This window comes from Phragmites australis, chromosome 7, assembly GCF_958298935.1.
Source record: "Phragmites australis chromosome 7, lpPhrAust1.1, whole genome shotgun sequence".
Lineage (NCBI taxonomy): Eukaryota > Viridiplantae > Streptophyta > Magnoliopsida > Poales > Poaceae > Phragmites > Phragmites australis.
In genome coordinates, this window is record NC_084927.1 from 27,368,885 (window position 1) to 27,394,591 (window position 25,707).

The 25,707-nt window shown below is 44.6% G+C and overlaps 1 protein-coding gene and 1 pseudogene across 1 annotated transcript; both read right to left on the reverse strand.

Moving 5' to 3' along the window:
* Positions 1-15,831: 15,831 nt before the first annotated feature.
* On the reverse strand, positions 15,832-20,212 carry LOC133924502 (endoglucanase 12). The gene is made up of 4 exons (XM_062370076.1): positions 19,567-20,212; positions 18,493-18,800; positions 16,607-17,377; positions 15,832-16,476 (listed from the first exon to the last, which is right to left on the reverse strand). Exons 1-4 carry the CDS (start codon positions 19,946-19,948, stop codon positions 16,063-16,065), a joined length of 1,875 nt encoding a protein of 624 aa, XP_062226060.1. The 5' UTR covers positions 19,949-20,212; the 3' UTR covers positions 15,832-16,062.
* A 3,492-nt stretch (positions 20,213-23,704) lies between these two features.
* LOC133925530 (protein argonaute 1C-like) lies at positions 23,705-25,298 on the reverse strand (annotated as a pseudogene).
* Positions 25,299-25,707: the final 409 nt, after the last annotated feature.

Here is a 25,707-nt window from a genome sequence, read left to right on the forward strand (position 1 = left end):
TTGCCAATAAATGACGAGGTACAAAAGGATTCGTTTTTTTCATGTCACACCTGATTACTCCTTTTTTTTCATTTTAAAGAGTGGCATCCTTGGCTTAGCTACGAATGAAGGGGAGAAAGCTCGAAGAGCTTTTTCCGCCAGCGGCTTATGTAGTGGTCGGAAACGAGAGAAATCATCAATCCAAATTATGTTCTATCTATTCCATTTCCACCTTTAGAAATCAAAGGTGCAGGTCCCCTCCGAGTGTACTAAGTCAAAAGGTGATAGAACTCATGCATAACATATATAAAACGCAATTTATCATATATGACACATATGATCCAAATTAATAGGAGAAGTATGCTTAAATATTTTCCTTGCTGCTCAGGTGACCGCCTAATGCTACCCACGTAACACTCGCAAAACTCGGGGAGATTGGCATCGTCTTCAACAGCGGCTGGGTCACAGGCCGGTTCTTCGCTCACTAGAGAAGAACGTATGCAATGATGCGCATGAATGAAGTGCAACAAAGTATGCTACAATATGCATGACAACACGCTAAAAGTGTAAGACATGCGAAAGAATAACAACTGTGTGATCTAAAGTACATCGAAAAACCAACAGGAGGCCGAAGACTCCGGGAAAATCTCCGGACTCTCCGGGAAGTTTTTCAGACTCTCTGGGCTGCGGAGCCTCTGGAAAATTCTGCGAACACTCCGGACTTCCAGTGGAAAACATGTTTGTTGTTTCATCGATCGATTCGACTCGCATGATGAATCTATGCTACATATACATGCATATACACTATACAAAGGGTTCTAGACTCAAATTTCACTATAAATCCTAACGATCTTTGAACACAATTCATTGGGATTTTTCTAGAATGTTCGGACTATATCCGGACTTCTGCAGAGAGCAACACGGGGGCTTGACCGATATGATTTGTGAGCCTCTCCAAGTCAAAGAGAAATATGTTTGAGCTAGTTCATAGGCTCTATACCTCACTCAACAACCTAGCAACTTGATTTCTAACTCAAATTCATCCAAAACCTCTAAATTGCTCCAAATCTCAAGAACTCGGGCACTTTGCAACCGGAGCTTCAAACTCGGGATTCATCCAACCAAAATATGCATCTATGCCATGGGAACCTAGGAGACTCACCCAAGATGCTTTGCCGAGCTTGGGGGCCGTCAGTTGAAGGAGGAAAAGCTCAGAAAGAGGAAGAACGCTGGTGCTCCTTGTGCTTCAACTAAGAACACCAAATGACATTAAAACCAGCTTGAATCCTTCGGGAAAACGAAAATGAATTGGATGATAGATAGCTTAGGAGCTAGTGAACGTGTGAGTAGCACATGCATATCTTGATTCCTTCTCTTGAGGTGAAATTTTGGGGGAGAAGGAGAGTGGGAGCTTGAGAGGGAGGGAGAGCTCTTGCTCTCCTTAGCTTGGCTAGTTGAGGAGAGAGGGAGCATGGGAGTGGAGTGAGGGAGAGAGAGAGAGAGGGAGCAGGTGGGTGCTGCCCAAGTGAAGGGAGAGGTGGTGGGGCCGGCCATTTGGGCCCACGTGCTAGAGAGAGAAGCCTGTTTTATTCTGCGAAATTGATTATTTTCTCTCTCAAATTTCTTTCTCTCATCTGATTGACTCAAATCGAAGTGCTTTGATGTGCCAAAATAATTTTTTCCGAAATTAATCATGACCCTAATGATGCATAATTAGACTTAATTAAATGATTACGGTTTCGGGACATGACATCTGTCATGGATATAGGAGTGTTACTTAATAATCGGATTAACTATCTATGCAACATGAACCGGATTAGATTATATTTTGTAGCAACATGGATCATAAGGATCTAGGCAAGTTTGTTTGGTTGGTATGGCTATTGTGTGCACATTGGGTAATGTGCGAGTACCTTCTTTAGATCCTAAGGATTATTTTGTGAAGCATATAACCCGGCTCAATAGTACAATCACAAGACTAATATGGGTATGGTCTGGCTGAATAATTAGTGGTCCGTCTAACTCTTTACACAACAGTTGGTTGTTGAGTGGCGCAAGATGAGGTCTCTACAGTGGATGGAATCCCTGTTAGCAATGAAACCTTAATGGTTGTATACATGTTAGGAAGCGCTTTATAAATGACTTGTAGTGATACCCCAAATCTACACCTCGGAAGTGTGAAGCAACACAAGAATCACGATTCATGTGTAAACTCTGACTTCTTCATGATTAGTGGGAATCATGGATGGTTGGTTTTGGGTAGTCGGGTGGTGGTGACCCGATGAGTTGGTAGCTGGGTATGGAATTCCTGATGAGTTTGATAGTTGGATGAAATACGATAAGCTATATATTTTAAAGTCTGATAGTCACACATAGTAAATAAGACTTTTATGTCTTCATGAGTCCCAAGTCAGAATGGTTTAGTTGCAGTAAACCAGAGTCAAGCATTTCTTGTCTTGAACCCTCATGTCATACTTTTCTACAGTTGCCGAGTATTTTATGTACTCACCCTTTTTCTTTTCCCTTCCTTCTGCTGCGACCAATTGATGTTTAGACCTTGATGATGAAGTGGAGTTCTAGGAGGAAGACTTTGACATGAAGATCCTGTTCTAGGTTGGCGCCCTCCCGGACAACATATGTGGCTGATGGAAGACCTGCTATCGCTGGAGGCTCATCCTAGTGTTTTCTTTAAAACCTATGGATCCTTTTGTAATAAATTATATTATTATGTAATGACACTCTAATGACTTCACTTATGACATCACCATATGTATGGATCATGATTCTGGCATACATATGGAATGCACCTAGTTTGTTCTTCTGAAACCAGGTGTGACAACAAAGCATCTCAAAAGGGCCAATCTTTAGCCTCTGGTGGATAGGACTACTGGCATAATGGCCACTTGGCAGGGAAAGTTCAACCCTAGCGGGCGCCTAACCGTGGTCAAATTGGTCCTCTCCTTGCAGCCAATCTACTTCCTCACTGCTATCAAATCCCCCTATGGAACTCTTAAGGAAATAGATGTGGCCTGACGATGTTTCTTGTGGTCGAGTTGCCAGAGGCTCACCAGAGTGAGCTGCAAGGTAAATTGGTATCGAGTTTGTTGTTTGAAAGGCAAGGGCAGCCTTAGTGTCCTCTAGCTACAAGGTTTTGGTCATGCGCTATGGCAATGATGGCTTTGGCATGAATGGAAGTCCCCACATAAGTTGTGGGTTGGTTCGGAGATCCCTTGCAACAAGACTAACAGGCTTCTCTCTTCGCGACTGCTACTGAAATCATGGTTGGTGATGGTACCTCCATCTTCTTCTGGCACTCCGCCTAGGCTGGAGGTCGAAGGCCAATGGACTTTGCCACCCCCCCCCCCAATCTTCATTGCATGCAGAGCCAAGCATAGGAGCCTGTGCGAAGCCTTGCAAAGCAACTCCTGGATCGGTGACATTGACTACAACCGGATGATGTCTGATCAGCATATTCGCCAGGTAGTCCTCTGTGGTAGGCCACACATGCTGTTTCCTTACAGCCCCAAACTCCTGATGACATTGTTTGGAGGATGAGCGCTAATAAGGAATACTCCATGTCTTCAACATACAAGATGCAATTTTGGGACTCCATCAACATCGACTTCACTATCATTTTCTGGGAGACTTGGGCATCACTGAAATGCAAGTTTTTTTGCTTGGCTAGCTAACTAGAACTGATTATGGAATGCGGACCATCTGGCTAAGAGGGGATGGTCTTCAAACATAACATGCAGCCTCTACCGGTAAACCCCAGAGACCTCTCAACATCTTCTTGTGGGTTGTCGATACACCTGGCTTATTTGAGGGCAAGTTATGTCATTGTTAACTCAGGTGGCGATCGACCCTAGCCAATGACCACCTTCAGATTCCGTGCATGAATGGTGGTCGGCAATAGCAAACGCGTGCCACACTTCATGAAAAGGAATCGGATCTCTTATCATGGTTGTCTTCTGGGAGATTTGGAAGGAACGAAATCAACACATTTTTTATCATTGATAGTAAGCCACTTTGTAGGCTTTTGCAAGAGCGTGCCATCTAGGGTTCCTTTTAGCGTGAAAGTAGGCTTTCTTTTAGGGTTGGGGACGTACTCGGACTCCGCAAACCTTGACTTGCATTTGGGATGTAAAAACCTTTCATGTGGCCCGTCGGGCTTTTGTCTTATTAATACAACGGGCAACCCTCCTACCAGTTTCCTTAAAAAGTACTAATCCCTTAGGAGAGACTGTTGCTCAGGCGACTGAAAGCAAACAATTTATCAGTTGACTATACCAACCATCGACTGAAAACCAACATTCTAAGTGCTTTCCTTTTGGTTGAGGCTGATGTAATAGGTTAACATTTCCTAGGTATTGGTTGGCTAACAACATTACGAATGGTGCTGCGAACATTTTATCTATTGCAATGCAGTTAGAGCAGCATTGTCTCTATAACATAAAAACCATATGCATCTCATTCACTAATCGGAAACAAGCGTGAAGCTTGAGCCGAAATGACCCTAGTGATAATTCACTATTGTCAAGAGCTAATCCCTGATAATACTTCCAGGGGATATCGATCGATGGGTGTCTGATCGACGTGTTTGGTGTGTGTGTGTATGAACTCAAGAACATCAAGGTTATTCAGGCTCAGGCCTCCCGTAGGATAACATTCATACGTCATGTGTATTGTTTTATGGATAGTATAAAACTATTTACAGATGTTTTCCTCTACTTCTTATAATCTCGATCCTCCTCTATTTATACAACAGGAGTGGTGTACATACAAGCAAAGCGTGCCAACAGCGTGACCGATCTAACCCTGAAAACCAACTATCCCTAGCTAGGGTAAGTATGCAGACCCTACACTAGTCAATCGGCTTGCCCTGACCTATTGCCCCACGCTGCATGCCCGCCTGCGATGCTGTCCCATTAGCCGTGCAGCGCCATGCCTGTCTGTAACGCCATCCATAGCATTTAATGCTACAAGACAGGATATTGCCTAACTGCATCGGTCAAGACTTTGTTCACTAGATGGGTTGCCTAGGAAAAGAAAACACTTGAGTAAATAATATTTAATGCAACTTGATAGGTTAATATAAAATATCTACCCTACGACGGTGAGGCTGGTCGCAGGGCTTACCTCTGCGACCAGGAGGCTGGCTGCGAGAACCTTGCCTGGTCGCACAATAGGACCACGATCTTTTGAAAAAGTTTCTACCGGCAGCTGGCATTCCCTTGTGCAGACTCCTCTTTACAGGGGACCTCCTTATTCAATACACTGACAATAGCCTCGAAGCTTCCCCGTGGATGCAGTCGGTTGTGCAGTTCGCCACGTGGCCGTGGTCGGACTAGGTTGCACCACTTGAGCCCTAGGTGGACAAGAGTTTACCCCAGGAGTGGTCATCGACACAGTTTTCCCTTGTGGTAGGTCCAGGAAACCGTATCTTGAGAGGAGGTTAAAAATAGAGAGAGAGATCGTGGGAGAGAGAAAAAAAAAGAGAACACACTGCTACATAACCGAGCTTATATGCCAGCCCATCACTGTCGGTTCCTTACGGGCTGGCAGTGATGGTGCATCACTGTCGGTTCATAGGCCACACGGGAAGAATCAAACATCATGGCTTATGAATCGGCAGTGATAAGGGGAATCACTGTCGGTCGACGGCTTGAGCCGACAGTGATGCTGAAAGTGTATCTAGCCCTTATGTGTGATTTTTGTAATTAATGACAGTATCTATGGACTAACAATGTTATTGAGAATTGTTAGTAGGTTATTTCATAGGTGATACATGGAAGATTGAGCATGGATTCTTTATGAAATTCTATGTGGTCAAGACATATGCATCAAGATGAATAAGCTCTAAGTGTTACTCGGGAGATGCATAAATGATGAAGTATGGATTCAATGAGAATTGCATCAAAGTCATTGAGATCTTAGTGATACTCATAAGAGTAAAGAAAAACTCATAGAAGATTGGCGATAAGCGTGAGTGCTAAGTTACTTGTGGATATAAGTAACTAAAGGTATGCTATTGTCAATAGAGTTTTATGGACTAACCTATGTGCTTTGTGCTTGAGAGTGAGTTGGGGTTAGAATCCATAAGAAGACATAAGTTGAATTGAAATCATATATGCCAAGAGTGAAACAAGAGTGGACTCCATATATGATAAAGTCAATTCATTGAATATGTCGAATATAAAGTGGTTTTTCTATGGCAAGACGGTGAAGGGCAAGCAATACTGCTGCGATGGACCACCCGTGGTGAAGGGAAAGCAAATGGCTTGACGCCGAAGGATCAATACGGTGGTAAAAAGCGAGTAAAGGTTTTGCATCAATATCATGGGAGCCATGGGAAGCTACGGGTGATTTGCATCAACCACATGAACAATCAAGAAGAAATAGAATGACGACGATATAAAAATTAGAAACCCTCTAAGTTTGAAGGAAAAGAGCGGTACATGAAGGTATTCAAATTCTCAATGTGATTCAGACGTGTTTTATCTTTGAAATTGAGTATAGGTATGCTGCACTATTAAGAGGCATACAACATAGAGCTATTTGATGTGTCTTAGTCCTCAAGAGTTTCTAATCAACCCAAAGTGAGAGTTCACTTTAGGAGTTTGGTGCGAAAAGTGTGGAAGTGTTCGAATTAGATTTTGGAGTGTTCCTAATTTGATCATATGTGTTTGAGATCATGATTTTAGTTGGGATATGTAGCCCTCTCAATAAGCTTTACGTAAGTCCAAAATCGTTGAAATCGGATTTCGGAATCAAAAGTTATCGTTGTTTTCAAATGGTCAGTTGTGTTGAACTCGGACACTCCGGGCTGACCCGGATACTTCGGGTTGGCAGGAGTCTTCGGGTTTAGCTCCGAGCTGGGTGATCTGTTAGGGTCTAAGTGTTTTTCTCGGATACTCCGGGTTGAACCGGAGACACCGGGTTCTGATAGTTGTTTGAACCCTCCTAGTTGTACTTCGGTCAGGACTCTCAGTTATGCATTCTAGTACTAACCCGGGTACTCCGGGTTAGTACAAAAAGCTGTGTAACAACTAGTTTGGGTGCAAAGTATAAATACCCCCTCATCCCCACCCTTGTTTGCTGCTGCTTGGGCACGAAAGAAAAAACCTTCTAGAGCCAAAAGAACTCATTCCCCTCCATTTTAATGTGAGATTTGAGAAGAAAAGTGAGTTGGGTTGAGAGATTAAAAGATTGGGTGTAAGTGAGCTAAATCACATCTTGAACACTTGAGTTCATTGGGAAGTTCATCATCGCGTTTGTTACTCTTGGAGCTTTGAGCTCCTAGGTGGCTGGATGTAGCCGGCGAGCACTCAAGGTTCTGGTGTGCCGCGAAAAGTTTGTGAAGGCTTCAACTCGGAGTAAATAGTATTTTTAGGATTTTCAGCTAGTGTTTTCTTGCATATCTTTTGCTAGTTTTGAATAATCTTTGTCACTCTAGGATTGTAACTTTCATACTTATTTAGGGTGATTATGCACTAGCTGACCCTAGCATATTTAGGATTTTCACTTGTGAAAAATTAATTAGTTTATTTTCCGCTACAAGTTTATGCCAACGGTAAAATAGTACAATTTTTTTTTAAAACGCATATTCACCCACTCTAGACGACATTATTGTCCTTTCAATTGGTACTAGAGCCAAGTCTATCTTTTTAGGGCTTTACCCCTACAGAGTAAAGATATCGACTAGTTGATTAGTGCATATAGAGTCACTCCTATTAGATGGTTCTAATTACTTTGAGTGGAGTACCCGCATACTTAATATCTTTAGGGGCATAGATCTTCAAATAGAGCGAGTTGTAGATATAAGCATTTCTCCTCCTAGTGATAAATTCTTATCAGTTGAAGAGGAAGAGAAATGCATATATCTCAATAGTCAAGCCACTAGAGCTTTGTTTAATGCTTTGAGTATAGATGTGCTTGAATCCATCTTGCCACTTGAAGACACTCATCTCATTTGGACTACTTTTAAAGAAATATATGGCAAACCCAATGAGATGAAGAAGAACTTCTTCCGGAGACGTCATTTGTGGAATGCTCTACTTCATATCACACCATGAAGAGTACCAAATAACTTCCTTCTTTGTCTAAGAGGATATCACTTTATCATCCACCTCACCAATTGACATATCCGAGCAGGGTAATAATATGGTGAATGTGATTAGTAAGTGTTCAATCTCTCCTTTGGACTTTAACAATACTTCGATAAAATTTCTATATCTACTTGTGTTATTAACTCTTGCATATCATCTAGTGCAAAAATGACTATTTATCGTGATAATATGGTTACTTGTTCTCATAGCGATGTATCTATTTCTACTAGTACTTGTGAGACTAACTCTTTGAAGAAAATGAAAGTCTATGAGAGACAAAGTCTAGGTGGAGAAGCATCTATTTCTCCAAGATATTCATATCCTCATCCTGACACCCACATGAGCCTTATGCCTAAAGGTAAAAGGAAACCGATAAGTGGGGATGATAGTGATAGTGTCATTGACGGACTTGAGTTTGATCATTTGAGTAAAAAGAATATGTCTAAAATAATCAAGCTCATGGCCACTATGGAAGGCTTCGAGGATAGCCTTGAGAGGCAAGAGAAATTCTTCATTGTGAAAATTGAGGAACTCAAAGCCTTAAATGTGAAATATAAAAAACTTCAAGAATCTCATAGTTCTTTATCTAATCTTTATGAGGATCTTAAAGTTAAGCATATTTCTTTGCTTGATAAATTAGATGATATGCCTCAAGTTGATTTAAAAATGACATGTCCTAATTGCAATGTTTTATCTAAGGATAAATTTACTATTTCTCCTATTGATGATGTTTGTGCTACTAACTCTAATTTTTGTGTAGCATCTTTGGAGAAAGAAAATGTTAAACTAAGGGCTCAACTTAAAAGGCTTACTAGCAAGTATGTAAGCCTACAAGAAAACCATAAAAAGCTTTTGTGCACTTATGAAGATCTTATAGATTCTCATTCCATGCTAGAAATAGCTCATGAGGTAATGGTTATCATGGTAAAATCCTATAAACCTCATGTGGACATTAGCATATTTTATTTGCCTAATATATGTAACATATGCTAGTTCTAGCAATTCATTTGATGTCAATTCTATATTCAATGATGAATTGCCTTTTAATCCTTGTTGCTCTAAAACTAATATTTTCCCTAGTGTTGCTTGTAATATTGATAGTAAAGGAAAAAGTAAGAAGCTCAAGGATCAAGTGCATTCAAGAAACAAAAGTGGACTTGGAATCAACTCCAACAAGAAGAATAAGTCCAACAATGTTAAGATCAAGGGGAAAAATCAAAAGAAGATCAAGACTACTATCACTTGCTTCAAGTGATAGAAAGAGGGCCACCATATGAGAGATTGTCCTCTGAAGAAAGTAGAAAAGAAGATGAGCAAGAAAGAAGAAAATGAGAATAATTTTGCTCACATTAAGTGCTTCAAATGCACCAATGCGAGACACTTTGCCTCAAGTTGTCCTAGCAAAGTTAATAATGAAGCAACACTTCCAAAAAGAAAATCAAGAATCAACAAAAGGAAGTGTTATGGTTGTAATGAGAAGAGGTATGAAATTGGATCATGTCCTTACAAGAAGGAAGAACTTTGCAAGTCATCAAGTGAAAGGCAAACCGGCAACAAGCAAAACAAGAGGAAGAAAAGATCTTGCGGAAGCAAAAATCAACTTTGCTACAATCGCCGGGCAAAGGGACATGTTGGTAAAAATTATCCTAATGTTAACATTTCTAAGCCTATCTCTTTCAATAATGATCAATATTTGCTTCGGAAGATTAAGAGTGATACTTGTATTGCTAAGGTGATTAGTTTACCTCATGTTAATCTAAGGGTCATTTGGCTGCTTAAGTCTCTCGTGACTAACCTTAAAGGACTCAACAAGGTTTGGGTACTACAAAATTCTCAATTTGCTAAATAGGTATTTAGAGATGCATTGAATACTTGACTCACTTGAGAAGAATTTTATTGCAAATCTCATATCAAGTTTCCTTTCAAATCATATTTCTTATCATTTGTGGAAAGAATGCCAAGTATGAAGATTATTAATCCAACATCAAAAACTAATAACATCTCGGTAACAATTACCTACTTTGAAATATCTAGTCTCCTTAACCTTGTGTAGGTGTGAGTCGTTTACAATCTTTTTGTGATTTTGAACACTCAAAGTTGTTTAGGTAGTTTTTACTTAAATATCTACATTCTTATAAAGTGATGCATTTAATAATACTCTCTAGAGCAAAATCTTATAAGTGATGTAGACAATGAATACTTGGTGATGATCATCAATAAAAAATCAATACTCATTAAAACTCCAAGTATCTTAGTTTTTTTGGATAATCCGGATATTCTGGATTGAATTTGAAAGTTTCGGTCTTTGTAAACCGGACATTCCGGCCTAAATTCAGAAGTTCCAAAATCTGCAGAAGATTAGAGGCCTGTTAAGATGAAGATAGAAGTAAAAATTGGACCTTCACTTTAAGTACTTCGTTCAAGAGCTCATTAAGTGTCAAAAAACCATTCCATCAATAATATTCAAGGATACATTTGAAAGAGGTATGGTATTTGCTAAAACTCTTGTTACAATTTCTTGTGAATTTTATCTTTTTTGTTTTTGTGAGCTATATAAGGTAAAAAGAACACTAGAGGATTTAAACTTGGTAATGGCTATAGAAGATGGACTTACTCTACCATGAGAAGAAAAAGCGAGTGGAAAAACATGTAGATTGCCAAGCCATAATTCATATCTTGTGGTAATCTACATGATCTTATGGTTGTAAGTTCATTCTTAGCACAAGTATTTTCTTTGTAAATTCATTTTGTGCCTTAACTTAAAATATAAGGTAAACTCCTCTATATTTTTGAATGAACTATGTGTATATCACAAGTAATTCAAGTACTTGGATGCATATATTTAGGGATAACTCATCCTATATTTTGTACTTTGAGACTAATATTTCTTTAAGTAAATTTGTGTTTAGTCTCTTTATGAAATTATTGTCCTCAAGGATGCCAATAAGAATTAGCATTGGAGATTTGACTATTTATTTAAAGAGCTATATGATTGTTTAAAGAGTCGAGTTATATGAAAATATATTTACTATCTATCCAATGTCATTCTATGAAGGTAACATTCAATCACAATGCCTTAAATTCATATTATTGTTAATTGTAATAGATTTTTGTTCTACATAATTTTCTGAAAAGTTCCAGAACTTGGAAGTTCCTGGTCAAGCTGGAGTATCTGAGTGCTTCAGAACTCTGAGGTTCCAGGTCAGGCTGGAATATCTGAGTGCTCAGGAAGTCGGAAGTTCCGAATTATATCCAGGCGTGACATTTTCCACCATAGTTTGGCATCGGGCGATCTCAATCAAGAGGGAGAGGTTGCGCAACAAGGGGGCTACTGGCGAACTCTACGGTATTGATACTGGTGGGTGGCTAAGAAGCATCTGCATGGTCTGCAGATTCTATGTAGGTGTCATGGCCACGTAGTCAAGCTGCCGAGCACGGAGCAGCGACATATTGCGAGGAGGGGAGCCTCCAGCGCCCACATGGTGTGATGGTCTAGGTGACTACGCTGCCACAGACTGTGCCTATGTGAGAGCTCCTCTGGACGGCGATGTAGTTACGGGGGCTGTATTGGAGCGCCTACCTGTTCAGTGCCAGGCCGGTTTCCCTCTAGGTGCAAGGCCTAGGGCTCATTAATAATACCCAGAGCACGAGGGCTTCCACTGCCCCCTGTTGTATGATCAGCCATGCAAACTTCACATTGAGCCTCAGAGCTTTCAGGCTTCGATTCGGTGTCCCATGCTTGGAACACACGGGGCTCATTTGGGTCGTACCCCATGACGAACACCTCACGGCGACTAGAGTCCTCGAAACGGGACTCAGCGGTTGTCGTGGATCTGGCTATGGGTAGCCCAATCAAGTTATCAGCACTTACCAAAACGCGAAAACGCGTCTGTCGGAGGATTAACTCCTATCGCAGGGATCCTGAGGGACCCCTTTTTGAGATTCGGCCGGGGGGATGATTCTGAATATGTTTGCTGGAGAAATAAATGGATATGAATGCAATGGCAGGTGGGATGGAAAGATCTAATGCAGAATGCAGTAAATGCACTGGAGGGATTTTTAGACAGATTCGGGCCGCACTGAGCATAATACCCTACTCCTGTGTGGATGCTATAAATGCCCTGAGAATGTCTCTCAGGAATGTGCTGGTTACAAGAATATCTGTCTACCCTAAAGCTTTGGGCTCCTTGTTCTTCGGTGGTCTCAGCTCCTATGCTTGCACGAAGATGTTTTTCGGTTTCTGAGCGAGTGTCTGAGAGTTCGAGTGCCCTCTGTGCTGGGTTCTTCTGTTAGCCTATCCACCTTGGATCACTCAGATTCACCTGTCTTTGTCCATGCCTGCCGGCTGCCTTAAATACCCGCCGGCAGTAGCGTGCCCTGGGAGGGAGGGCATGAGTTCCAAGGCGCCATAAATGAAAAGGCAGTCATCATGGCCTCTGCGCGAAGTGACGGGGGGTTGAAAACGCGCCCCCGTCCGGTCTTCGGTCGTCATAATGGCACTGGCAACGGGCGCCGTGGAGAGGGCCCACCGGGCAGCCGCAGAGCGGCCCGACGTGCCCGTTCGATCTTGTACGCCTGCCACAACAGGGCGGCGGACGGGGAGCCTCGGGCCTTACGAAGCTATCCCGAGACGAGCCGGATGACGCGGGATGGGACCCGTGCATTAAATGTCCCCACGCCCTTCTGCCAGAATGTGGCAGGGACTGACACCGAGCGTGACAGGAACAGTTGGAGGTGACAGACCACGCGCGCTCTTAAATGGGGCATCAGACCTTTCACAGGCTGACACCTCACCGCTGGACCCCCGTGGGGGCCACCGACGAAGGACTTCTTGGGCCGTCGGGGAACCGAGTGCTCGGGGGTCACTGTTCACCCTCCCGAGCACTCTCTCCTGGAAACGCCCTCTGTCGGTGTATCAGGAACCAGGGGTCCCTGAGTCCCGAGACCGGGCCGGCCATCCGCCACGCGTCACCATCCCGTGAGGTCCACCCTGCAAGATAAGAAGAAGCTAAGTCCCGGGAGAAGGTGCTCGGGGCCGCCGCCTCTGGTTCCCGAGCACCCCAGTTCCCTGATGACCCGCAGAGTCCAAGTACCGGGAAGGAAGTACTCGGAAGGGTCCTCGCCTACCCCCGAGTACTGTAATCCCCCGATGATACAAACAGCCAAGTGCTCGGGAGAGAGTGCTCGGGGCTGCACGTGGTAGCCCCCGAGGACTCGGTTCCCCGAAGGTCTCACCGAAGTGCTCGGGAGAGAGTGCTCGGGGCTGCACGTGGCGGCCCCCGAGGACTCGGTTCCCCAAGGGTCTCACCGAAGTGCTCGGGAGAGAGTGCTCGGGGCTGCACGTGGCAGCCCCCGAGGACTCGATTCCCCGAAGGTCTCACCGAAGTGCTCGGGAGAGATTGCTCGGGGCTGCACGTGGCAGCCCCCGAGGACTCGGTTCCCCGAAGGTTCGCGCAAGATCGTCCGACGACCCGAAGGGTCCCATCGTCGGGGTGTCAGCTAGTCAAAGGCCCAATGCCGCATTTAATAGGCATGCGCGGCCTGACATCCTGACATTCTCAGCTGCCCACGCCCTAGTATCAGACCCTGCCATGCTCTGGCAGGGGGGCGTGGGACCATTAAATGCACGGGTCCCGTCCCGTTTCACCCGGGTGCCTCGGGATAACATTGCCAAAATCGAAGCGCTCTGCCTGCCACCCTGCCCCGGCAGAAGAACAAGACAGGGTGGGCGCACCGGGCACCTCTGTGGCTGCCCGGTGGGCCCTCTTAATAGCGCCAGAGGACATCTACAGTGACGAATGGTCGGATGCACGCCGCATTTTTCCACCGCCTCTGTCACTTCGCCAAAACGGAATGATGACGCCTTTCTCCGTGGCGCCCTGGCACTCGAGCCCCCTCTTTCCCATTCAGGATAAGTCGAGGTCGGCGCGCCTATAAAAGGAAAGGATGGAGAACACATAAAGACAGGCCCCCGAAGCTCAGATAAAAAGACGAAGAACATCACAAACAAGCTCGAGCCAAGCTAGAACACGAGAGTTTCAAGCTCTCTGTAGACAGCTCACCCCTGTAACCAGATACATCCTTGAAGAATTCCCTTCAAGGAAAGGTATAGCACTCACACAGGAGTAGGGTGTTACGCCTCCGTACGGCCTGAACCTGTCTAAACCCCGGTGCACCCATCTTTCTTGCACTAGGACGATCATCTCCCACCACCAGCCACTGCATTTATTTCCGCTCCCATCTATTTCCTAGACAAGCTCGTTCAGGATCATCCCCCCGGCCGAATCTTTAAAAAGGGGTCTCTCGGGATCCATGCGACAGGAGTTCATCCTCCGACACCCTCTCTTGGTCCTCGGGGAACCGAGTGCTCGGGGGCCACTGTTCACGGCCCCGGGCACTCTCTCCCGGAAGTGACTGTTTGGATCCTTGGGGAACCGAATGCTCGGGGGCCGCTGCTCGCAGCCCCGAGCACTCTCTCTCGGAACTACCTTCCTTGGGTCCTTGGGGTACTCGGGTGCCCGGGGGCCACTGCTCGTAGCCCCGGGCACACCCTTCCCGGTACTCGGCTCTTCTGGTCGTCGGGGGACTTCGGTGCTCGGGGGTCACTGTTCACCTCCCCGAGCACTCTCTTCCCGGTCACTTAGTCTTCGCAGATCATCGGGGAACCCGGGTACTCGGGGACCACTGCTTGTGGCCCCGAGCGCCCTCTCCCGGGACTTAGTCTTTTCGTACCTCGCGGAGGTGAACCCCGTGGGAAGGTGCCACGTGGCGAATTGCTGGCCTGGCCTCGGGATTAGGGACCCCTGGTTCCTGATTCACCGACAGCGTCCCCTACCTAGCACGCCAACTGTCTGGAGCCAATCCCTGATAATACTTCTGGGGTATACCAGACGATGAGTGTGTGATCGACGTGTTCGGTGTGTGTACGAACTTAAGAACACCAAGGTTATCCAGGTTTATGCCTATCGCAGGATAACAACGCTACGTCATGTGTATTCTTTTATAAATAGTATGAAAATATTTACAGATGTGTTCCTCTCCTTCTTACAAGTCTGATCCTCCTCTATTGATATAATAGGAGTGGTGTACATACAAGTAAACAATGCCAATAGTGTGACCAGTCTAATCCTGATGAAACCAACTACCCCTAGCTAGGGTAGATATGCAGACCCTACACTGGTCGATCGGCCTACCATGTCCCGTCACCCCATGCCGCATGCCTGCAATGCAGTCTCATCGGCCGTGCGGCTCTACGTCTATCTGTAACGCCGTCCTATAGTATTTAATGTTACAGAACGGGACACTACCCAACTACGCCGGTCAAGACTTTATTCGTTGGAGGGGATGTCTGGAAGAAAAACACTTGAGTAGATAGTATTTAATGTGATTTGATAGTTAATATGAAATATCTACCATACGATCAGTGAGGCTGATCGCAGGACTTACCTACACGACCAGTAGACTGATCACGAGAGCTTTTCGTGATCACGTGATAGAGTCACAATCTTTTTTTATAAAAAGATATTTACCGTCAACTATCACTCCATTGTACGGACTCCCTCAGAACCTCTTATTCAATACACATACACTGACAACTATATATATACAAATTTATATAATTGATATGAACAGTTTACTAATAAAAAAAATCTTCACCCTAATACCCGTGCACCACCCAAACTATATGTAGCTTCGCCAGTGACAGCAAACGATTATGCATAAAGCATCCACAGGTCACGGATGATTCTGACAGAAATTTGCAGAGGTGTGTATCCATTCATTAGCCGTAATCGATTGCGCATAAAACATCTACAGGTCACGCATGATGCATGCCATCGTCCACAGTATTTGCCTACACAGTTAACGTTGTATAGTAAAAAGAATTGCGCGATCACCAAAAACCGTATGACCGAACGAACCACCTACCGAAACCCCTGCAACGAAGCGTCCGATCCACCCACCTCCACAGGCTCTCTCACGGCTTCCAGGAGGACGGTGGCGGCGGCGCGGCGGGGAACATGGGCGGCACGGCGGAGAACATGGTGTTCTTGTCGACGGTGCCGACGCCGACGCCCCGGCCGCTGTTGGTGATGGCCACCAGGGCGGCCACGAGACCGGCGTTTCCAACCAGCGTCGGCTCGTTCTCCCCGAAGGAGTTGCGCGAGTCCTTGAACCCGTCGTTCTTGTCCGGCCCGCCGACCATCGCGCCCGTGAGCAGGTTCGGGTCGTCCTTCTTGCTATCGCGCCACTTGTACCCGCCGGTGCACGAGTACTTGACGCCATTATGCGGCGTCGACGCGCCCCGGTGGTGCAGGTGCCGTGGGTACTTCTTGCCGAAGCCCACCACGTAGCTCATCTTCTTCGGGTTGTCACCAAGAATGTAGTTGAGCTGCTCATGGTAAGTTCCATATATAAACAAATGGACGCCATTGTCAGAAGCTAGCCAGAGAATGCAATCTTGAGCTAAGTAATTAATGAAGCAATTTTCCAGTCGATGTTTGTCAGCAATAAGTAATTACCTGAGACTTGGCGAACGCGCGGAGGTCGTCCGTGGTCATGAAGTTGGGGCCGCAGTACCAGCCGGGGACGTTGACGGCCTCCATGTAGTCGGCGTAGAGCGAGGCGAGGAAGGAGTTGGCGACGACGTACTGCAGCGGCTGCCCCTTGCCGTGGTTGAAGAGTGCCATCCCGCCCTTGGTGAAGTTGAAGGCGGCGAAGCGCGGGAAGTACATGCACATGTTCAAGCTGGTGGCGTTGTGGTAGCCGATGAGCGACTCCTCGTAGGGGTAGCCGGGGTTGAGGAACATGCGCAGCCGAGAAAGGAGCAGCTGGGCGCCGGGGAGTTTGTTGTCCCAACTGAACACGGAGAAGTCGAGGACGCTGAGGAAGGCCTTGGCGTTCTTGGGCAGCCGCGGGTCGGTGGCGAAGCTGATGTAGCTGTTGTTGCCGGTGGCGTAGTACATCCAGGCCGCGCTCCACATGTACTCGTCCCAGTAGCTGGTGGAGTTGTAGTAGTACTCGATGTTTGGCTGGCGGAGCGAGTAGGGGGTGCGGCGGCCCGACTGGCGCGCGAACTTGTACACGGTGGCCGCGCCGTGTGCGAGCTTCTTGGAGTAGTCGGCGTTGTCGCGGAACACGATGGAGGCGGCCGCCAGGGCCGCGGCTATCTCAGCGCCGAGATCGGGGGCGGAGCTGACCGACAGGGAGGGGCGAGGGTACGCCATATCCTCCGGCCGGTTCCAGCAGTAGTGGTCGTCCGGCTGGCTGCCGTTGATCTTTGCAGCACCCACCTGGAGCAAGCACAAGTCAGATCAATACGTGACGCCACAGTGCGCGAGTAAGTCATCACAAATGTAACAGAGTCTAATACTGCGGAATTCCTTCGCATGCTTTAGATAATTTAGCTCGTGATTACGAATCCAATATGTTACTTCTTTTGTTTCTCGGAATGGTGAAAAATCTCTTATGCTAGGACAGATGAGATCCTATTATCCTAAGGACCAAAAAATACTACTCCGTTAGCATTTGGGTACTTTTTCGATGTTATCATGTGGTCAGTGATGTACTAAGTTCTAGATCACACTTAAGTTCCAAAAAAGAAATGTTCTAGATCACACAACAGACGAAGCAAGCGAAGATATAATATTTTTGCTTCTAGGAACATGGCGTGGCCCATTAAGCACATGTAGATGACTGGAAACCGAACCTTAATCTATGATGAAGTCAAATATTGGTAGGTGTGCCCATCAATAGAAAGTTGTTTCGTGTAGTATTGATTTTCATTCGAATATTTTGGTGTATGTTGAATAGTATCGGCCAATCAAGCGAAGAAGTATATTGCGCACCATTTATTAATAGCACAAACTTTTGGGAGAATTGGTTTATATATACAACTTAATATGATAACAAAGTTAAAGTTCGTATTCAAGACCTACAACCTCCGATCCAAAATATAAGTTTATTTGGATTTGTGTACACGAATTAAGTTAGGTGGTATAAAGACTCCGTTGCCCTCCAATCAGTGTCATTATTAAAGTAGTTGGCTTTTTGCTCCGTTGATTAGATGCATTTATACAGGTGCAAAACAGGAAAATAGAGGTAAAAATGTGCATTGGAGTTGTTGATAGAATTATATTTAATCAATTATGAGAAGAACTAAATAGACTTATATTTGGGATTGGAGAGAGTAGCTAGTTAAATAATACCTATATTATCTCAACAGCTTAAATTTTTGTGTGGACTAATTGACGAATAAAACTCAATATAATATTTCCTCTTTACTTATCTCTTATTCAAAAGAACTAGTGCCCCATTGTAGTGAAGTTTAATGTCATAAGATACCAAGAAGTAATTCAAATTTTCACAGTGTAACTTTCAGCATTTGAGAATTTAGATTATTAGTTACCTGAGCGTAGACCTTGTCGATGGTAGATGCAGAGGAGTTGAAAGTGAGAAGCAGATAGTCCGTTCCCCACTTGATGAGCTCCCTGACATGATTATACTCCCCCACGGCCTTGTACTTTGCGCTGTACTCTATCACCGACCAGCTCAGCAACGTCATGGAGAACGCCATCGGGAAGTGGAACTTTATGTTGTCGCCGGCGTCGTAGTAGCCGCCGACGAGACCGCCCTTCACGTCCTTGGCATCGGAGCCGTCCGACAGACCGGAGTTCCCGCGCCACGGGATGCCGTTGTTCTTCGGAAGCCGGCCGGCTGTCAGTAAGAAGAGGGGTCAAAATGTTGTGGTTAGAAGGAAGAAGCTATTAAAAAAAACAGATCTTGGAGAATACTAGGCAAGATCTACAAGTACAGTGTAGTCAGTGCAAGATCCACAGGTACAGACCATCGGAAAGATGTACAGACTACAGCAACAGAGTAGGATTATTCAGCAAGATCTACAGGCACTTGATTCAGATCCTAAAGCCGATTTTTTTTTTCCAACCAGATTTGGGCTGCACTAAAGGATGGATCAACTTGGTGGCCTACATGTGGGTGAACGTGCCAGGATTCCTGCCAATAGCAATTGGGATTTGCGCGATTTCTCTCCACATCAAGACCGCCACTTTCTGCAAAGGTGTAGTGACAGGGAACAGGACAGAACATTCCACTAGTGGGGTTGCAGCTGTGCTGTGCGCTAACTATTATTACGCGGGGGTTGCATTCGCACTTCTGCTTTGGATCATCAGCATCTAACTGTGTTGTGCGCTTCACGATGATGATTGGTCGGAAACGGCAATTCAAGGCAAGAAATTACTAGCGGCATGAGGAAGCGAGTTGCTAGGCAAATTCAAAGCTCTGAAAAAATGGCAGATCCGGTCAGGGATGGTAAAAGTTCTGCAAAGTTTCGTTCTAGCAGCAGCAGAGCTTCAAAAAAGTTCGATTTAAGAAGTCGCCATTCATACGCATGGAGTAGAAGCATAAAACAGAGGATGATCGAAAGGAGGAAGCTGTAGGTGTTGGTTCTGGCAGCTGTACTCACATTTCTGGGCGTTGAAGAAGAGGAGGGCCTTGTGGAGCGCCTCGGTGTACTGGTCGTCCGGCGGTGGGCGGGGCTTTTTGTGGGGGATGGACTTGGCGATGATGATGGGGATGCCGATGAGGACGAAGGCGCCGACGAAGGCCCATAAGACCCACCACAGGACCTTGCGCTTGACGACGACGCAGCCGAGGTCGACGTACTTGTCCTTCTTCTTGGTCTCCGGTGGGCCGAGCAGCCAGCTCTGCTGCGTCTCGTCCAGCTCGTGGTGCTGCCGCGCCGACAGCGCGCCGCGGTCCAGGTCCATGTTCCGGCTGTGGTCGTCCTCCGCCGCCCCGTCGGCGGCGATCTCGAACGACCCGCCCCAGTGGTTCGCCGAGTACATGGCTGCTGCCGGCCGGTCGGCTGAGCTAAGCTGCCTTCCCTTGGCTTTGCTTGGATCGCGGCTCGATCAGCAGCGCATGTTTGGGGACCGACGGGGGCGGTGGCGAGCCGCGAGCCTTCTTGGCGGTGGGTTGGAGCCCGGGGCAGGAAGGGTGAGGACTGAGGAAGGTGGCTGGGTGGGGGAGTTTTGAAGGGGAAGGGGGTGGTTGACTTGGGCGGTGGGTGCTGGCCTGCTCTGCTCAGGGGAGGTGTGACCGTGTAGCAGGGGAAGGGAGGGAAACGAAGGGTGGTTTGGGTTTTCTACATTTCCTCACTTATTTTATCTGTTTGAGAGCCTATTTTAGATTTTTGTTTCTTTGATTTTGCTGCTTGTGCTATGGGTACCAACCAGAAGCGAAAATTTGTGATTTAGTGTGTATGATGTTTTAGACGGTGTTGATACAACATATATATTTGTTACTCTATGACCAGACATGTATTCATAATAAGTTATCGACTTTTGTGATTTCCCTTTTTAAATCAAGAATACTATTTCAAGATCACCTCATGAAATTATGTTTAATACATTTATATATTCAAACCGTTAGACCAGCCAATATTTTTAGTCCTTTTAGTTTACTTTAAGCTAGATTAGTTGAAAAGGTAAAATCGAATAACTCACCCACTAAGGAAGCGGTGCAATTGAACCCAACAAAGCGCAAAAAAAAAAAAAAAAAAAAAAAAAAAAAAAAAAAACTTGAGAAGCTTGAAATAACCATAAACCCAAAGCTGCCCATTCCTAAGTGCCTGAGTGGTGTCTGCATGTATATGAAAGTTTAGCATTCTTTTTTAGTGTGATTGGTTGATTATATAGACTATATATGTATACTGACGAGAAACGGGTTGAACAAAGTCATATTTATTATAAAAAAATATGTTTAATTTAATGTATCTGTCTAGACATGCTGAGTTGAGTTTTTATTTGGTTGTTTGAATCTGAGGCTGCATGAGCGAGTATAGTTGAGATTATAATTGATTACTCGTATAAAGATACTTTTACAATATTGATAAGTGAGTCTACTCCTGCATCCACTAGATCAGCTATAGGTATACATTTACATCTATAAGATCAGACTAAAATAATATATATAGATAACTAAACAGATAAAAATATTTTCCTCTAAAATTATATATATGCATTGGAACAGGTTGCTCACATGGGACAACTAATCTGCCCCTTTTTTGTTCGAACAGTGGTCATACACGGAGAGTTGACTCTGATGTGTACCTGTTGCAAAGTTTCCATCAGGGCCGGCCCTGAGGGTGGGCGAGCAGGGCGCCCGCCCCGGGCCCCTAAAACCCAGAGGCCCCATATGTATACGTATATTGTGTATATTAGTCTAAAAGTAAATTAAAAAATTAGATCCGGACGATTTATATTTAATAATGGGATCTCATTTTTAATCTTACTCCGGATCACCGAAATATCAGGACCGGCTATAGTTCCCATCAGCTGGGCCTCCTCACTTTATCTGCTTTTCGTTGGAGGTGCCATTGGGATCGGCGTTCCCGGGGAGGCCAGCTGCGGATACACTGATTTGAATGGTTTATTGACCTCTAGGGGTTTAAAACTGAAGTGAATTTTATAAAATTCCATTTAAAAAGATTTTTATAAAATCTTATCTACGTTATTTATCATGTAATTCAATAACTAGATTGAAGAAGAAAAAAAAATAAACACATATCATCGCAGAGTAGAGAGTCCTATATAATTTACTTCTCCAAAACCGAGTGAAGATTACAACGGGTAAAAACATTGCTTTACATGTTTTCATGTTTGGTGAGGGCATATTCTGCTCCATGCAGCACGCCGTGGTGTGGGGTATGATTTGCTGCCAACGCTGCTGCACGGGACGGTCCCGTTTTGCTGCAGGAGAACTGGTCAGGGAGCTCAATCTGCTCCTCTTTTTCCAATCATGATGAATAGTTTTAAGGGAGCATTTTTGTCATGCATGCAGGTGTGTAACATGTCGAACAATCTGTCTGCATCAGCTTTGGAAGTTGTTCCATGTGTCTGATTATGAATCATCCTTTCCAGAAAATCTTTCCTCGACTAATTTTGCATTTGTCAATGGTACTGTATTGGTGCGCAGTTTGCCCGTGCTAATTTTTAGAGCCTGAGAGCATAGTCATCTGGCCACTGCTTCAGTAAAAGAACCAGAAAGGTTTCTGGAAGCATGGAGGCTTAGGCCGACTCCAACAGAGCCAGAATTGGCTTGCGCCGTATCACTGTTCTACCCAGTTTGTCGATTGTTGCTGCCGTATCTATACAACAACCGAGTCGGTATCAAGGTGAAAAGTATTGGGGCAGCGAAACAGAGGGAGGTCGGCAGCCGCATATTTGCAGGAGAAAAAAGGGCTCTATATTACTGTGCCAAGTGTATGATTGTGGGTTCGGAGGAAGAGTAGAGTAATAGAATGTAGAAAATAGGGTAGCTGTTGAAGATGAAAAAAATAAGAGATACTGTAATAGTATTAGGGAATACTGTAATAGTATTACAGAGGATGAATGTTTAGAGTATCTATTGGAGATTGTCTTAAACGTTAGGTTTTCAATGGTTTCTGCTTCTTAAAAGTTAAGAAGTTAAAATAAATCGTCTGTTTTTCAAGCTTTTGATTATTATTTTTGAGAAGTAAAAATAGTTTTTACTATTATAGAAGATTGAGAAGTCGGAAATAAATATAGATGTATTTATATTTAGAAGCAGGTTTCTAAGAAGTTATAGCTTATAAAAGTCCTTTTTTAAACACAGGGATGTACTACTCAATGTTTTAATACATTTCAGTTTTAATACATTTCAGCCCTTGGCAAAAAAGAAAAAAGTCAAGTGAAAAAGTTGTTTCGACACAAGAACTCAGGACCTGAGGGGGAGCCTCCGATCAAGAGGGTAGGGCAGGCCAAATAATCGCAAGCTCAACAACCATGTGCCATGTGTGTCGGTCGCTCGCCGTAGTCAAAAACGGAGGGGAGGATCACATGGAATGCGAGTTAGCAGTGGCTCCTTCCACTCCTCTGATTTCTTTATCCCCGGCAGATGCATGTTCAGCCTGGCGAGGGGCTGGCACCAATCATATATGCATCAAACTTTTTTCATGGTCAGTAGGAGGCTGCCTGGATGCACACACACAGAGACATATCTTCCAGCCAGTTTCGTGTTGCAACTGGCAAGCTATCGTCTAGTGACCGCTGTACAGCGATGTTTCACCGGAAAAGATACCGACGAACAGTTCAGGTCAAGAAACAATTACGAGTACACTAGGAAATGAACTGAAGCTCCCCCTCCAATTGGGAGGCTGAGGTCTGCTGGACTTCGTGATACAATCTTTGAAAAATCGAGAAGCAGCCTGCTAAATCAGATTTTTTTTAAAGTAATTATAAGTCCTGGCCTGTCAATCATTCAGAACAAGTATTAAGTGGCGTTGGTTACAGTGAAGGATTTCATTGGTGGAGGTATGGAGGGAGGGAGAGAAGGGGACATGCCACTGGGCACGGGCTAGAATCTATTGTTATCGAGTTGTTAGCACTAACCCATGAGCAATAAGAAACTCGCACACCGACAGATCGGCGAGAGAGCGAGCGCAAGTTGCATGGATACTTCTTTTATTCGTCACCGACAGTGCCAACTGCCCTGAGCCGACGCACTTCCTCTTCTTCTTTTTCTTCTTTTCAGAGGGAAATGAAGTTTCCTTTGTCACTTGGGAGTTTTTTAAGAAGGTACTAGAAATAGAGCGCAACATTGTGCCTTGTGTCAAGATAGATGGGCTTCGTTGTGAAGGTATGTACATCTGTATCAAGTTTGATGCTAGCATGTAAGTAAATCCAGACATTTATCTTCATGCTAGTATGACTCCACAAGTAGAAGTCAAATTCAGTAGGGTGGCAGATCTTCATGTCTACAACCGTACCTTTTAAAATGTACAGCATGGCAGAAGCGCTATTTTAGATTAATAAGCAGTGGTAAAGAATATTAGTGAAAACATATTAACGCTATGTGGTTTAAGGTTATTACAAAATTTACCAGGGAGTGTGGTATGGTGACGTTTCTGAACTACAATGAAAGACACCATTGATTGGTAGTTTGCTTCTAGCGAGGCACAAGTCTGAGTGACACGTGAGATGGTATTTAATGGTAGCATCCACATATGCACACAGAAAATAAATCTTGATCGGGTCAAATATGTACCTCTCAGATTGCATTGAGCTCATACAGCAGAACATGATAAAATTATGCTTCACTAACACTATCCTTGATAGGGGCAAAGAAGATTGAGCTGTAGAGAAAGGAGAAAGCACAAGTCTCAGTGTTTATTTGTTGGGGCTTCTCACCAGTTGATCTTTTAAAGGATATAAGTAGCTCCCTGCATTTTCAATGTAACAAATTAATTGTGTTATTAAGGAAAGAAAATTTGGAAAATGCAAAGTAGATATTATCATTCCACCACTACATGTTGCTTTCTTAGGGAAAGAACAATTGAGACAATGAGCAGCACACCTTATCATTCCACCGCTAACTGTTCCTCTCTGTGGATCTTGCCAAACCTTATAGAAATCCTCTATGAACTCTTGTCGGTGAGCTTGAGCAGAAACTGAACCAGCATACTTTATAACTTCTGGCCAAAATTGGGATGCCACAACTTGCAAAACAACATAAAGTTGTTGGTTAACAAATTAAAGACTAACCTCTCCCAAAACAAAAGTCAAGACTCAAGAACAGGTAATTAGGCACTAAAGCTAAAAGAATGAAGTATTATTCTACTTACAATAGCAATTGAGGGACTGCTGTCATCGACAGGATGAGGATGAGTGACATCAACACTAAATATGATTGTAGGTCTGTCAGTTACCAGAGGAATCCGCCTTGAGACTGGGGAACATTGTTCCTGCTCCCAACCTTGCCAAATTAAATGATGTCAGCTTGATGAACACAAAAGAAATGCAAATTATAAAGTATGATGCGTTTTTCATGTGTTGGAATTATTTCTCATGAAAGTTGGATCCATACTTAAATCAGAAATCCAAAAATAAACAAATGGAAGAACATATATTTCAGTGATGCTTAATGAGAACAGATTACAGGATGTAAGATTTGTCTATCATTCTCACATTCAACTCTAAGCAACCATATTTTGGTTTCACTTACCATTATAATCCTACCGTCACACTTCTGTGTAAGCAAGTAACAAAATTCATGCATATTAAGACCGCCTAAACTACAAGGGAGCATCCTAACATGTTTCAATCCCTACATTGTTGCCTTCACCATTTATTCATGCAGTAAGCAAGATGCATTACCGAAGGGCGCAGACCCCATGATCTAAATTGTTTTCTAGCTTTCAATACAAGTAAATATTGCTCCTGTTGTCTGAAATTGTTGCAATATTTTACATTTGAAACCTCTGCATAACGCTTGTCTAGCATTTCGTCAAACATTTGGTGCACAGACACAACCAAACCAAAGAAATACAAGGAACCTCACCAGTACAGGAGCTTCCCAGCTCCCCCCGGGGGGGGGGGGGCAATGACATGCACGACCTGCCCCAGACAGGGGCGGACGCAGACTAAAATTATAGGAGGGGCTGCTCCTCCAGGCTCCAGGCTTGATAGTCGTCCGCCGGATTTGTTCGCCAGTGCCGCTCAGGCTCAGCGGGGGCTGGCCGTCTTGGAGCCTTGGGGTGCTGGAGGGGGAGCGCTCAACTGCTCAAGTGCGCCGGCCATGTAGG